We start from the raw sequence: 13,911 nt of genomic DNA, 5'->3' as shown, positions 1-13,911 counted from the left end.
TGTGATAGTCCTTACTGCTATTAGTCCATACAAACACATTGAATAACAGATATGGACTATCTGTTATTCTATCTGTTATTCAATGTGTTTGTATGGACTATCTGTTATTCAGTGTGTTTGTATAGACTAACAGCAGTAAGTCCAAAAATACTTTGTCATCAAATAATTGTTTGATAGATTTCTTTGATACATCAAGGTTTCTTAGAATTAAGTCAAATAGCTACATAATCCTGAGTAGAACCCCCCCCCCCCCTGGTTTACACAGGCCTTACACTCTGATGGGTTAAGGAGATCGAAAATGGTGTGTAATGGTACTCTATAGTGTAGGTGGGGGGGGCATCCCGTGCCAACAGTCAATTGATGGTGGATGACCTTATTAACCTGTGCATGCCATATCATTGACATGGATGGATGTGCACAGTAACAAGCTGGTGGAACCCGTTTTCTGCATGGTGAATAAAACCAAAATAAAAACGTGCTCATCTTGTCCTTATTTTATTTTTTTACCCTGCATTATAGTAGATCACTGGTTAATACAGACAACAGCCTTCCCTTATGTCTGGCCTCTACTGGCCTCTACTTTCTAAATCAGGTCATTATTATTAGTGATGTATTGACCTTTATTTGACCTGGGAAGACATAGAGACCTAGGTCTCTTCTTCAAATGTGCCCTGAATAATACAATATAAATATACACATATAAAAACACAGTCACGGGAAGCACAAGTCAAACATCACCCAGAGAAACTGTTAAGCAGAAAAACATTAAGCAGATACATGTGCAGTCTGGTGAAATGACATCAATATGCACATCAAATGTTCCCGAGAGGTGTGTGTCTTGGTGGAATTGAGATAATGGAAGTTTAGTTTAGAAAGTATTGACTTATGCAGATTGAAACTGAATGGATTTCAGGAGGATATGATCCACATGCCATAACTCTTTAGTACATTTTCCATATGAGAATATTAAAAATTAATTTCAAGTGTCACAGAATAATAACCTGTTGTATAGCGTTAACACTCGCAGCCAGTTGCATGTACTCTACTCCCCCCTGGAGACCGGTTTTCAATTCCTGTGTCCACCCTAACCATTTCCTGTCGTCCCCTGTGTTTTTGGCTGTCTAAATAAAGTGTTAGAAGGTCAAATATATATTTAAAAGAGGTTTAACCTCTCTAGGATAGGGGGCAGCATTTTCACATTTGGATGAAAAGCATACCCAAATTCAACTGCCAGCTACTCATCCCCAGAAGATAAGATATGCATATTATTAGTAGATTTGGATAGAAAACACTCTGAAGTTTCTAAAACTGTTTGAATCATGTCTGTGAGTATAACAGAACTTATTTAGCAGGCGAAACCCAGAGGACAAACCATTAAGATTTTTTTGAGGTCACTCTTTCAACGAGTTTTCATTGGGAATCCAGAATTCTAAGGGACCTTCTTGCAGTTCCTAACGCTTCCACTGGATGTCAACAGTCTTTAGAAATTGGTTGAGGGTTTTTCCTTTGTGTAATGAAGAAGTACGGCCATTTTGACCGTGAGTCACTTGAAGTGTACTGTTTGTTAGAGGCGCATGACCAGAAAACTAGCTACAGTTTGTTTTAATCCTGTATTGAACACAGATCATCACTGCTGCTCGATCATCCTATTTTTCCAACTTAATTGAGGAAAATAAGAACAATCCGAAATTTGATACTGTCGCAAAGCTAACTAAAAAGCAGCATTCCCGAAGTGAGGATGGCTTTCACTTCAGCAGTACAAAATTCATGAACTTCTTTGAGGAAAAGATCATGATCATTAGAAAGCAAATTACGGACTCCTCTTTAAATCTGCGTTTTACTCCAAAGCTCAGCTGTCCTGAGTCTGTACAACTCTGCCAGGACCTGGGATCAAGAGAGACACTCAAGTGTTTTAGTACTAAATCTCTTGACACAATGAGGAAAATAATCATGGCCTCTAAACCTTCAAGCTGCATACTGGACCCTATTCCAACTAAACTACTGAAAGAGCTGCTTCCTGTGCTTGGCCCTCCTATGTTGAACATAATAAACGGCTCTCTATCCACCGGATGTGTACCAAACTCACTAAAAGTGGCAGTAATAAAGCCTCTCTTGAAAAAGCCAAACCTTGACCCAGAAAATATAAAAAACTATCGGCCTATATTGAATCTTCCATTCCTCTCAATCTTTTTTGAATAAGCTGTCTTCCTGAAGACAAACAATGTATACAAAATGCTTCAGTCTGGTTTTAGACCCCATCATTTCACTGAGACTGCACTTGTGAAGGTGGTAAATGACCTTTTAATGGCGTCAGACCGAGGCTCTGCATCTGCCGTCGTGCTCCTAGACCTTAGTGCTGCCTTTGATACCATCGATCACCACATTCTTTTGGAGAGATTGGAAACCCAAATTGGTCTACACGGACAAGTTCTGGCCTGGTTTAGATCTTATCTGTTGGAAAGATATCAGTTTGTCTCTGAATGGTTTGTCCTCTGACACATCAACTGTAAATTTCGGTGTTCCTCAAGGTTCCGTTTTAGGACCACTATTGTTTTCACTATATATTTTACCTCTTGGGGATATCATTCAAAAACATAATGTTAACTCACTGCTATACGGATGACACACAGGTGTACATTTCAATGAAACATAGTGGAGCCCCAAAATTGCCCTCGCTAGAAGCCTGTGTTTCAGACATAAGGAAGTGGATGGCTGAAAACGTTCTACTTTTAAACTCGGACAAAAAATAGAGATGCTTGTTCTAGGTCTCAAGAAACAAAGAGATCTTCTGTTGAATCTGACAATTAATCTTGATGGTTGTAAAGTCGTCTCAAATAAAACTGTGAAGGACCTCGGCGTTACTCTGGACCCTGATCTCTCTTTTGACGAACATATCAAGACTGTTTCAAGGACAGCTTTTTTCCATCTACGTAACATTGCAAAAATCAAAAACTTTCTGTCCAAAAATGATGCAGAAAAAATTATCCATGCTTTTGTTACTTCTAGGTTAGACTACTGCAATGCTCTACTTTCCGGCTACCCGGATAAAGCACTAAATAAACTTTAGTTAGGATTGTAGCAGCAGTATTTAGCACTGACTAGAACCAAAAAATTTGATCATATTACTCCAGTGCTAGCCTCCCTACACTGGCTTCCTGTTAAGGCAAGGGCTGATACCAAGGTTTTACTGCTAACCTACAAAGCATTACATGGGCTTGCTTCTACCCATTTTTCCGATTTGGTCCTGCCGTACATACCTACATGTACGCTACGGTCACAAGACGCAGGCCTCCTAATTGTCCCTAGAATTTCTAAGCAAACAGCTGGAGGCAGGTCCTATAGAGCTCAATTTTTATGGAATGGTCTGCCTACCCATGTGAGAGACGCAGACTCGGTCTCAACTTTTAAGTCTTTACTGAAGACTCATCTCTTCAGTGGGTCATATGATTGAGTGTAGTCTGGCCCAGGAGTGTGAAAGTGAACGGAAAGGCTCTGGAGCAACGAACCGCCCTTGCTGTCTCTGCCTGGCCGGTTCCTCTCTCTCCATTGGGATTCTCTGCCTCTAATCCTATTACAGGGGCTGAGTCACTGGCTTACTGGTGCTCTTTCATGCCGTCCCTAGGAGGGGTGCGTCACTTGAGTGGGTTGAGTCACTGACGTGATCTTCCTGTCTGGGTTGGCACCCCCCCCTTGGGTTGTGCCGTGGCGGAGATCTTTGTGGGCTATACTCGGCCTTGTCTCAGGATGGTAAGTTGGTGGTTGAAGATATCCCTCTAGTGGTGTGGGGGCTGTGCTTTGGCAAAGTGGGTGGGGTTATATCCTTCCTGTTTGGCCCTGTCCGAGGTATCATCGGATGGGGCCACAGTGTCTCCTGACCCCTCCTGTCTCAGCCTCCAGTATTTATGCTGCAGTAGTTTATGTGTCGGGGGGCTAGGGTCAGTTTGTTATATCTGGAGTACTTCTCCTGTCTTATCCGGTGTCCTGTGTGAATTTAAGTATGCTCTCTCTAATTCTCTCTTTCTTTCTTTCTCTCTCTCTCTCTCTCTCGGAGGACCTAAGCCCTAGGACAATGCCTCAGGACTACCTGGCATGATGACTCCTTGCTGTCCCCAGTCCACCTGGCCGTGCTGCTGCTCCAGTTTCAACTGTTCTGCCTGCTGCTATGGAACCCTGACCTGTTCACCGGACATGCTACCTGTCCCAGACCTGCTGTTTTCAACATTTTAGAGACCGCAGGAGCGGTAGAGATGCTCTTAATGATCGGCTATGGAAAGCCAATTGACATTTACTCCTGAGGTGCTGACTCGCTGCACCCTCGACAACTACTATGATTATTATTATTTGACCATGCTGGTCATTTATGAACATTTGAACATCTTGGCCATGTTCTGTTATAATCTCCACCCAGCACAGCCAGAAGAGGACTGGCCACCCCTCATAGCCTGGTTCCTCTCTAGGTTTCTTCCTAGGTTTTGGCCTTTCTAGGGAGTTTTTCCTAACCACTGTGCTTCTACACCTGCATTGCTTGCTGTTTGGGGTTTTAGGCTGGGTTTCTGTACAGCACTTGTACGGAGCTGATGTACAAAGGGCTATATAAATAAATTTGATTTGATCCCATCGTCAATTTTATTGATTATTTACTTTAAAAAATACCTAAAGTTGTATTACATAAGTAGTTCGAAATGTTTTGGCAAAGTTTACAGGTAACTTTTGAGATATTTTGTAGTCACTTTTCACAGGTTGGAACCGGTGTTTCTCTGGATCAAACGCGCCAAATAAATGGACATTTTGGATATATATCGACGGAATTAATCGAATAATGATGTTTATAGGACATATTGGAGTGCCAAAAACAGAAGCTCGTCAAAGGTAAGTGAACTATATTTTTATTTCTGCTTTTTGTGTCGCGCCTGCAGGGTTGAAATATGCTTCTCTCTCTTTGTTTACAATGGTGCTATCCTCAGATAATAGCATTGTTTGCTTTCGCCGAAAAGCCTATTTGAATTCTGACATGTTGGCTGGATTTACAACCAGTGTAGCTTTAATTTGGTACCTTTCATGTGTGATTTAATGAAAGTTTGATTTTTATAGTAATTTATTTGAATTTGGCACGCTGCATTTTCTCTGGCTTTTGGCCAAGTGAGACAGTAGCGTCCCGCCTAAACTCAGATTTTTGGATATAAATATGAACTTTACCGAACAAAACATACATGTATTGTGTAACATGAAGTCCTATGAGTGTCATCTGATGAAGATCATCAAAGGTTAGTGATTAATTTTAACTCTATTTCTGCTTTTTGTTACTCCTCTCTTTTGCTGGGAAAATGGCTGTGTTTTTCTGTGGCTATGTACTGACCTAACATAATCGCAAGGTGTGCTTTCGCCGTAAATCCTTTTTGAAATCAGACACTGTGGCTGGATTAACGAGAAGTTTATCTTTAAAATGATGTATAATACTTGTATGTTTGAGGAATTTTAATTGAGATTTGTTGTTTTGAATTTGGCGCCCTGCAATTTCACTGGCTGTTGGTTAGGTGGGACGCTACCATCCCACATATCCCAGAGAAATTAACAGAATGTTTTTTGTCAGTCAGTCAATATTAGTTAGATACGTAGATGCCCAGCTTGGCAACTCCATTATAAGGTTAGAGTTGGGCACAGCACTGTGCTTTGCCTCCTGATGTTCCTTCAGGCTTTGTTTCCATTTAAAACAAATCCCACACTGATCACAGCTGTACGGTTTCTCTCCTGAGTGTCTTCTCTGGTGTTGCTTTAGATTTCCTTTTTCACTGAAGGTCTTCCCACATTGTGAGCAGTGGAAAGGCTTCTCCCCTGTGTGTCTTCTCTGGTGTCGCTTCAAAAATAATGACCGACCGAAAGTCTTCCCACACTGAGAACAGTGGAAAGACTTCTCCCCTGTGTGTATTCTCTGATGTTTCTTTAGGTCTACTGCCTGACTGAAAGCCTTCCCACATTGGGAGCAGTGGTGGGGCTTCTCTCCATTGTGTATTCTCAGGTGACTCTGAAGACTTCCTTCCAATTTAAAACTTTTTCCACAATGAGAGCAGTGGTGAGGCTTCTTTCCTGTGTGAGTTAGCTGGTGTCTCTTCAAAAGTGATGACTGACTGAAATCCTTCCCACACTGGGAGCAGTTGAAAGGCTTTTCTCCTGTGTGAGTTAGCTGGTGTCTCTTTAGGACTCCTGTTTGACTGAAACTCTTCCCACACTGATCACAGATGTATGGCTTTTCCCCAGTGTGTATTCTCTGATGTTTCTTTAGTTCTCTTAACCGACTGAAGCTTTTACCACATTGGGAGCAGTGGAAAGGCTTCTCTCCTGTATGTATTTTCTGGTGCTCCTTTAGATTTGCTTCTATACTGAAGCTCTTCCCACACTCAGAGCAGTGGTAAGGCTTCTCTCCTGTGTGTATTCTATGGTGTTTCTTTAGGTCTCCTGTCTGACTGAAGCTCTTTCCACACTGGGAGCAGTGGAAAGGTTTCTCCCCTGTGTGTATTTTCTGGTGTCTCTTCAAATTGAATGACCAACCGAAAGTCTTCCTACACTGAAAGCAGTGGTACGACTTCTTTCCTGTGTGAGTAAGCTGGTGCAACTTCAAGCTGCTTGGCGTCTGAAATCTCTTCTCACATTGACCACACGGGTATGTCTTCTTTATTTTTAGACTTTGTTGGTGTGATTTGAGGTGAATCGGACAAATAAAACTGTCTCTGCAATCAGAACAGGAGTGGGGCCTACAAGTGTGTCTTCTCAACTCCTCTGGCTCATAGAAACTAGTGAAGCAGTCCATGCAGTGGTGATGTTTCTGTCTTGAGTTCCTCCGTCTGTGTTGTTTATGGTTTCCTGATGCTGTGGAACTGGGCTCACTGTCTGAACCTGGGTTGGAGATCTCTCCTGTGGGAATATGAACAGATATGGGGTTAGAATTAGAAAGGAAACATTGAAAGGGGCTTTAAAATACTTTTGATGCAAGCAGAAGCACTACAATAGGCACCAACCTCTCTCCGTACTCGCCACCTGAACTTACCTGGGTCAGTGATACTATCTACTGCTGCCTCCTCTTCCTCTAGATCTGGAGCAGACACGTCCCTGTTCTCCTCTTCTTCTTTGACTCCTCTCTCCTCCACCTCCTCTTTGACAATCACATTAAGTTCCAGTGTTTGACTGCAGTCCTCCAGCTTCACTGAGACCATCTCTGGACCCCACTGTGAGCTTTTCTGGGCTGGAACACCACAGTAAGAACCCGGGGACTCAGTGGACTTGAGTTCAGACATGGAAGTCTAGAGATGGATCCAAAAGAGGAAGCACAACAAGTGAAAGGTGAGTTTCACTAAATAATAAAGGGATATAATGTGCTAAATATTCCACAGGAAATAGTATCAGTATCATTGTCACTTCAGAGCTGTGTGTGTATTTATGTATTATATTAAGTTAAAATAAAAGTGTTCATTATTAATTCAGTATTGTTGCCATTGTCATTATTACAAAAATGTGTGTGTGTGTGTGTATGATATATATATATATATACACTGCTCAAAAAAATAAAGGGAACACTTAAACAACACAATGTAACTCCAAGTCAATCACACTTCTGTGAAATCAAACTGTCCACTTAGGAAGCAACACTGATTGACAATAAATTGCACATGCTGTTGTGCAAATGGAATAGACAATAGGTGGAAATTATAGGCAATTAGCAAGACACCCCCAAAAAAGGAGTGATTCTGCAGGTGGTGACCACATACCACTTCTCAGTTCCTATGCTTCCTGGCTGATGTTTTGGTCACTTTTGAATGCTGGCGGTGCTTTCACTCTAGTGGTATCATGAGACGGAGTCTACAACACACACAAGTTGCTCAGGTAGTGCAGTTCATCCAGGATGGCACATCAATGCGAGCTGTGGCAAAAAGGTTTGCTGTGTCTGTCAGCGTAGGGTCCAGAGCATGGAGGCGCTACCAGGAGACAGGCCAGTACATCAGGAGACGTGGAGGAGGCCGTAGGAGGGCAACAACCCAGCAGCAGGACCGCTACCTCCGCCTTTGTGCAAGGAGGTGCACTGCCAGAGCCCTGCAAAATGACCTCCAGCAGGCCACAATGTGCAACAGAGGATTTGAATAGAGTAGTGTATGTACTAAAGGTAGCGATACTGGGGAAATTCTTACCAATGACCAAAACCCAAAAAATTGAAGAGTCTCAAAAATAAAATATTGTTCAACTGTATCAAATGCCTTGTAAAAGTCTACAAATAAAATAACGCTATCTTCCATAAGGTGCTCATTGTAGTCTATCAAGTCCAATACTAGTCGAATATTAATACATATATGTCTACCCTTCATAAAACCAGATTGGGTTTCATCAATGATTTGGTCAAGACCTTTTTTAAGTCTTTCTGCAAAGATGGATGCAAGTAGCTTTCCATCATTGTTCATTAATTTGATTGGTCTCCAATTTTCTAACATCATAGAATCTTTGTTTGGTTTGGGTATTACAGAAATGAGGCCTTGTGTCATAGAAACAGGCAGGACCCCTAAATCAATTGCCTCCTTACAAACATGAAATATAAATTAAATAATATCCTCCTGATAATATGTATAGAATTCACTGATAATGCCATCATTCCCTGGAGATCTGTTCTCTTTTAACTTGCTGATAATTTTTTTTATTTCATTGTTAGAATTAATTTTATCACAAGACTTTTGGAATTCTTCATCTATAAATTTTGCATAGTCTTTGACAGAGTCTAGATAGGCAGATATGTCACTAGTAGGACAGGCATTACTGGTATAAAGATTACCATAGAATTCTGAAACATATTTGGAAATATTTGGGGGTTTTCATTTTCTTTGTCATCTATATTAAGCTTATGAATGTGTAGATTTTGAATTTTTGTCTTTCTAAATTGTAATTATAATTTTTTCTTCTTCTTCACCTTCCTCCAACCATCTCCTTCTTGATCTTACAAATGCCCCTTTTGCTCTCTCTTCATACATTCGGTCCATTTCTAGTTGTAAAGAGAAGAACTGACTCTTTCCTTCTTCATCAAGGACCTCCATAGAGATTAGAGAAAGGATTTCTTTAACAAGTTTATCTTCCCTCAATCTTTTAAGTTCAGCAATTTCTTTACCTCTCTTCATGTCTGTTTGTTTTATTTCATACTTCATTAATTCCCAATATTTCCCATACGACTAAAATAGTTGGGCTTTCCTCCAATTGTCTTGTATAATATCTTTGGCATCCATCTTGAAATGATCCTCTTCCAACAGTCTACTATTGAGTTTCCAATAAGTCCGATTCGGTTTAACTTCAGATCCATTCATATTTAAAAGATAAGAATATAACTATGATCAGTAAGAACTGATGGTTCAATTGACACCTTGACTACAGTATTATCTAATGAATTAGAAATCAACCAGAAGTCAATTCTTGACTGTCTGGACACGTCCTTGTTACTCCAAGAGAAGTCCTTTTTATCAGGCTATTTAGATCTCCAAATAGAAACTAATCCAAGACCAAGACATAGATTATTAAACTCAGGATTAACTAACTAATGTAAGACCAAGACATAGATTATTAAACTCAGGATTAACTAACTAATGTAAGACCAAGACATAGATTATTAAACTCGGGATTAACTAACTAATCCAAGACCAAGACATAGATTATTAAACTCAGGATTAATTTACTAATCCAAGACCAAGACATAGATTATTAAACTCAGGATTAACTAACTAATCCAAGACCAAGACATAGATTATTAAACTCAGGATTAACTACGTTGGATCTGTTGGGAGGGGGATATCTGTCAATCATCACATTAGATACAGAATTAAAATCTCCACCTAAGATTATTTTGATATCCTGAAATACACCTATAACTCTATTAATCTCTTCTTCAAATTCTTGAAATAATATCCTGTTGTTTTGTTTGTTGTTGGATGCATAAATATTCCCTAATAAAAACATGTCACAGTTGAAATTCACTGTTAAAATTAACCAACATCCAGAGTGGTGAGTCTGATGACTTTCCCTTTAAATGCACCTCTTAAAACTGCTACACCTGCAGAGTGGTTGTTGCCATATGATAACCAGATACCTGCAGAGTGGTTGTTGCCATATGATAACCAGATACCTGCAGAGTGGTTGTTGCCATATGATAACCAGATACCTGCAGAGTGGTTGTTGCCATATGATAACCAGATACCTGCAGAGTGGTTGTTGCCATATGATAACCAGATACCTGCAGAGTGGTTGTTGCCATATGATAACCAGATATCGTTACCCCATAGATTAAAAAAAAAGCTAGATCGAAAGAACAAGCATGAGTCTCTTGTAGAAAGTAAGTCTGCAGTAAACCGTTTGCACTACAGGAAAATATCCTTACGCTTGAGTAAATTACGAATACCCCTGACATTAATTAAACAAAGAGATGAAGACACAAACTTCAACCAACAACCTTGTTATGCAAATATAAGCTTTTCCTAAGGATATGGAACTCAAAAGGATTTCCATCCCATTATTAACCTCTCCAACAAAAAACAAAACAAATATTGGTCATAAAGTTACCAAAGTATTCTTACTCCCACAAGGGGGAGACATTGTGTAGACTTTACAATAAGCAGTTATTCACCTATAGTTAGTGTTTAGTTTACCAGCTTTCAGGTCAGCCTTTTCTCATTCAAGACTTAAGTGTTTGTGTACATTTTTTATAATAAAAGGCTGCTTTTCACCTGGCAATCTGTTTTTTGGCCTGACAGTTCTGTCCGAGTTAGACTCTGGCTCTCTAAAAGGTTCTGATTTGGCCGCATTTCTTTCCCATCGATGATCACTCTTGCACCGATAAAAAATTGTTTTCCCTGCCTTTCAAGCTGCAGCCGAGTTTCTCTCTTGTCACTTTGTCTGCTGAGGTCAGATCCTCCGTGAACCTCCATTTTTGCTTGATGAGGAATTCAGAATTCTTCGATCTCCTCCAGAGAAGATCCCGTGTAGATCTGTTGGTGAACCGGATGATGGTTGTCCTCGGTCTCGTCGTGATCCTTGAGTCAATTACTTTGGTAAACAAACTAAACCATATTCATACGGGGTTTTATGACCGTAGAAATTACCATATGGCCATATTTGGTTAAGGAAATCCAATAATTCCTTCAGCTACCAAAACAAATGATCTGCACTGACCGACAAACGATGAACGATGTCTACATTTCCTTCAGCTACCAAAACAAATGATCTGCACTGACCGCCAAACGATGTCTACATTTCCTTCAGCTACCAAAACAAATGATCTGCACTGACCGACAAACGATGAACAATGTCTACATTTCCTTCAGCTACCAAAACAAATGATCTGCACTGACCGCCAAACGATGTCTACATTTCCTTCAGCTACCAAAACAAATGATCTGCACTGACCGACAAACGATGAACGATGTCTACATTTCCTTCAGCTACCAAAACAAATGATCTGCACTGACCGACAGACGATGAACGATGTCTACATTTCCTTCAGCTACCAAAACAAATGATCTGCACTGACCGACAAACGATGAACGATGTCTACATTTTCCTGAAGTTTGGCTTTTGAGTCGGGAATGACAGCTCCACAGATGTCAACAACTCTGCATTTGATGTCCTCACCCGCCTGCTCTGGAATTCCATGGAGCCTCAGGTTCCACCTGTACTGGTATCTCTCCACCTCATTCACCTTTTGCTCGAGTTCAGCCACCTTCTTTTCATTTTCCTGGCAGATAACTTCCACTTTCTTCATGTCACTTTTGAGGTTTTTCACTTCTCCAAAGATAAGGTCAGATTTTTTAATGGACTCGATTTTCATCGTATTCTCCCTAACCATGTCCTCCAAGCCATTTGCCCTTTCATCTATCTTTGCTGTCAAAAGCATTACAATATTGTTTAGCATCTCAATAAGTGACATACCCCCTTTGCCTCTCATCTTTTTCCCATGTGGCTTGACTGGAGTGCCAGGGTCGTAAGGTAACGGCCTGAGCTGGGGACTGGAGGGGCGCAAGTTGTGAGTATTGTTGTCCGTGCTCACCACATTTTCATCACCCATTGCAGTATTTCCCCCCACAGTTACATTCTGAAGAGGAGTACGCAAAATCACACTATCTTTTGTGGTTAATTGTCCATCTGACGATCTCTCCATTTCTTTCCTTTTGGTTCTGGTCGTGGAAGTTGCCATGTAACGTAAACTCACCCCATTCCGTACAAATGTGTGCAACCGCAACATTCAAACGAGGCTACAAAGAAAACTAATGGGACTGTAGCGACTGTGTTGACTTCAAAATCGGGAGTGTGAACTAGGTTTCTATTCAAGCGTTGATCGACATGGTAATGGCTCTACAGTATTGGAGAAAAGTTGAAAAAAACGGACCCTCCGTTACATCGTGACGTGTCATGTCATAACGTACAGCACGCAGAAAGCAACTATTTCTGTCTTACAATCTCTCTCCACCAGGTGTAGCACTTCTCTCATCGTTTAAAAACAAGAAATGGCCCGTAACGGGGTAAGGGGGGATACCTAGTCTTTTTTTGCGTCATCATTGCATGCGATCATCATTCTCAAAGCAGCTGTTTACTTCTAAGATCACTTTAGCACCGCCCTAAAAAAACTGATTCAAATGCGACACAAACCTTCAAATAGGTCTGTAATGACACATTATATAAAACTCTTTATACTGTTTTATTTAAAATTTAGAGGCGATAAGGTGATAAATTGGACAGATCGAGTGAAAAAAAAGCTCTCCTTCTCACTATCACTCATTAGTTTTGCTTCCCCACCAGCCATTTTAAAAAGACCTGACTGCTTGAATTATGCAGAAACTGGCAGCGTTTAGGTCATGTAATTGATAATGTTTGCAAGGGGAGAAATTGTGCGTTACAATGGTATTGCCATTACAGTTGATCTGGAAGTATTACGTTTTTGGGGCGCTAAAATAAGGGCAATTGTACAGACCAAGGCGACGTACGAGTTTACGTTACGTTCGACAAGCTAGTTTTTGAGCTAGCTATCTTATCTGGCTATCTAAATTAGTGTTGTCGCAAACTTACTTTTATATGTGAATAACTTGCAGAAAGTAATCAATTCCTTTGGTAAACAAACTAAACCATATTCATACGGGGTTTTATGACCGTAGAAATTACCTTATTTGGGTAAGGAAATCCAATAATTCCTTCAGCTACCAAAACAAATGATCTGCATTGACCGCCATTTTGCGCGCCCACAGGTAGCTTGGTGTTTACTAATGGCTAGTTAGCAAGCTGGCTAGATCAATAAACTAATCAATGTTGATCGGGTGAACGTGGACAAATAACACGACTACTAAATTGTTTGTTGTATTTGGAAACGTCCTATAAAATGATAGAAAGCTTGATTTTACCTTGACACTTGATTTTGAAAGTTGCCCGCTGTTGTTGTATGCCCTGTTTTAACAGAACGAGGTATGCGCTGTCCCCGCGAGAATACATATCTGTGGGCTCAAGACCGTCATGACTGCGCATATTGCGCAAATTCATTTAATCTTTCTGTCTGAATAGGATTTTATATTTTATTTAACCTTTATTTAACTAGGCAGGATAACATTATATTTTACCCAGTAATCTCAGATCATATGTGAATTGACTTGAAGACCCTTTTGGCAGTTAATCACGGTTCCACACTGATCAAAGAAAGCAACTTCTTTACTCAAGCTGTTATTAATTGATTACGTGTCGATAGTGCCATCTTGTGGTTTAACGGAGCGACTACACATTGCATTCATCTCAACTTCACTGATGTCTTCTTTCAGGTTGAATAATCATACAAATATATTATATCTTTAACGACCAAAACAGGTATTCTGAATGTTTCCCAAAAACCATAATTAAGGAACATGACAACAGTAA

The 13,911-nt window shown here is 40.4% G+C and overlaps 1 protein-coding gene across 3 annotated transcripts; it reads right to left on the bottom strand.

Moving 5' to 3' along the window:
• Positions 1-479: 479 nt before the first annotated feature.
• On the bottom strand, positions 480-13,493 carry LOC129845762 (zinc finger protein OZF-like). Of its 3 annotated transcripts, XM_055913663.1 has the most exons (4): positions 13,407-13,477; positions 7,761-8,094; positions 7,043-7,295; positions 480-6,909 (listed from the first exon to the last, which is right to left on the bottom strand). In XM_055913663.1, the coding sequence occupies exons 3-4, from the start codon at positions 7,287-7,289 to the stop codon at positions 5,591-5,593; spliced, it is 1,566 nt and encodes a 521-aa protein (XP_055769638.1). In that variant the 5' UTR covers positions 7,290-7,295; positions 7,761-8,094; positions 13,407-13,477; the 3' UTR covers positions 480-5,590. The 3 variants fall into 3 exon arrangements, with proteins under 3 accessions (XP_055769638.1, XP_055769637.1, XP_055769636.1); XM_055913662.1 differs by lacking the exon at positions 7,761-8,094 and having other exon boundaries at positions 13,407-13,493; XM_055913661.1 differs by lacking the exons at positions 7,761-8,094; positions 13,407-13,477 and adding an exon at positions 13,171-13,376.
• Positions 13,494-13,911: the final 418 nt, after the last annotated feature.

This window comes from Salvelinus fontinalis, unplaced genomic scaffold (assembly GCF_029448725.1).
Source record: "Salvelinus fontinalis isolate EN_2023a unplaced genomic scaffold, ASM2944872v1 scaffold_0364, whole genome shotgun sequence".
NCBI classification, from domain to species: Eukaryota; Metazoa; Chordata; class Actinopteri; order Salmoniformes; family Salmonidae; genus Salvelinus; species Salvelinus fontinalis.
This window is presented reverse-complemented; position numbering and strand designations above follow the sequence as displayed.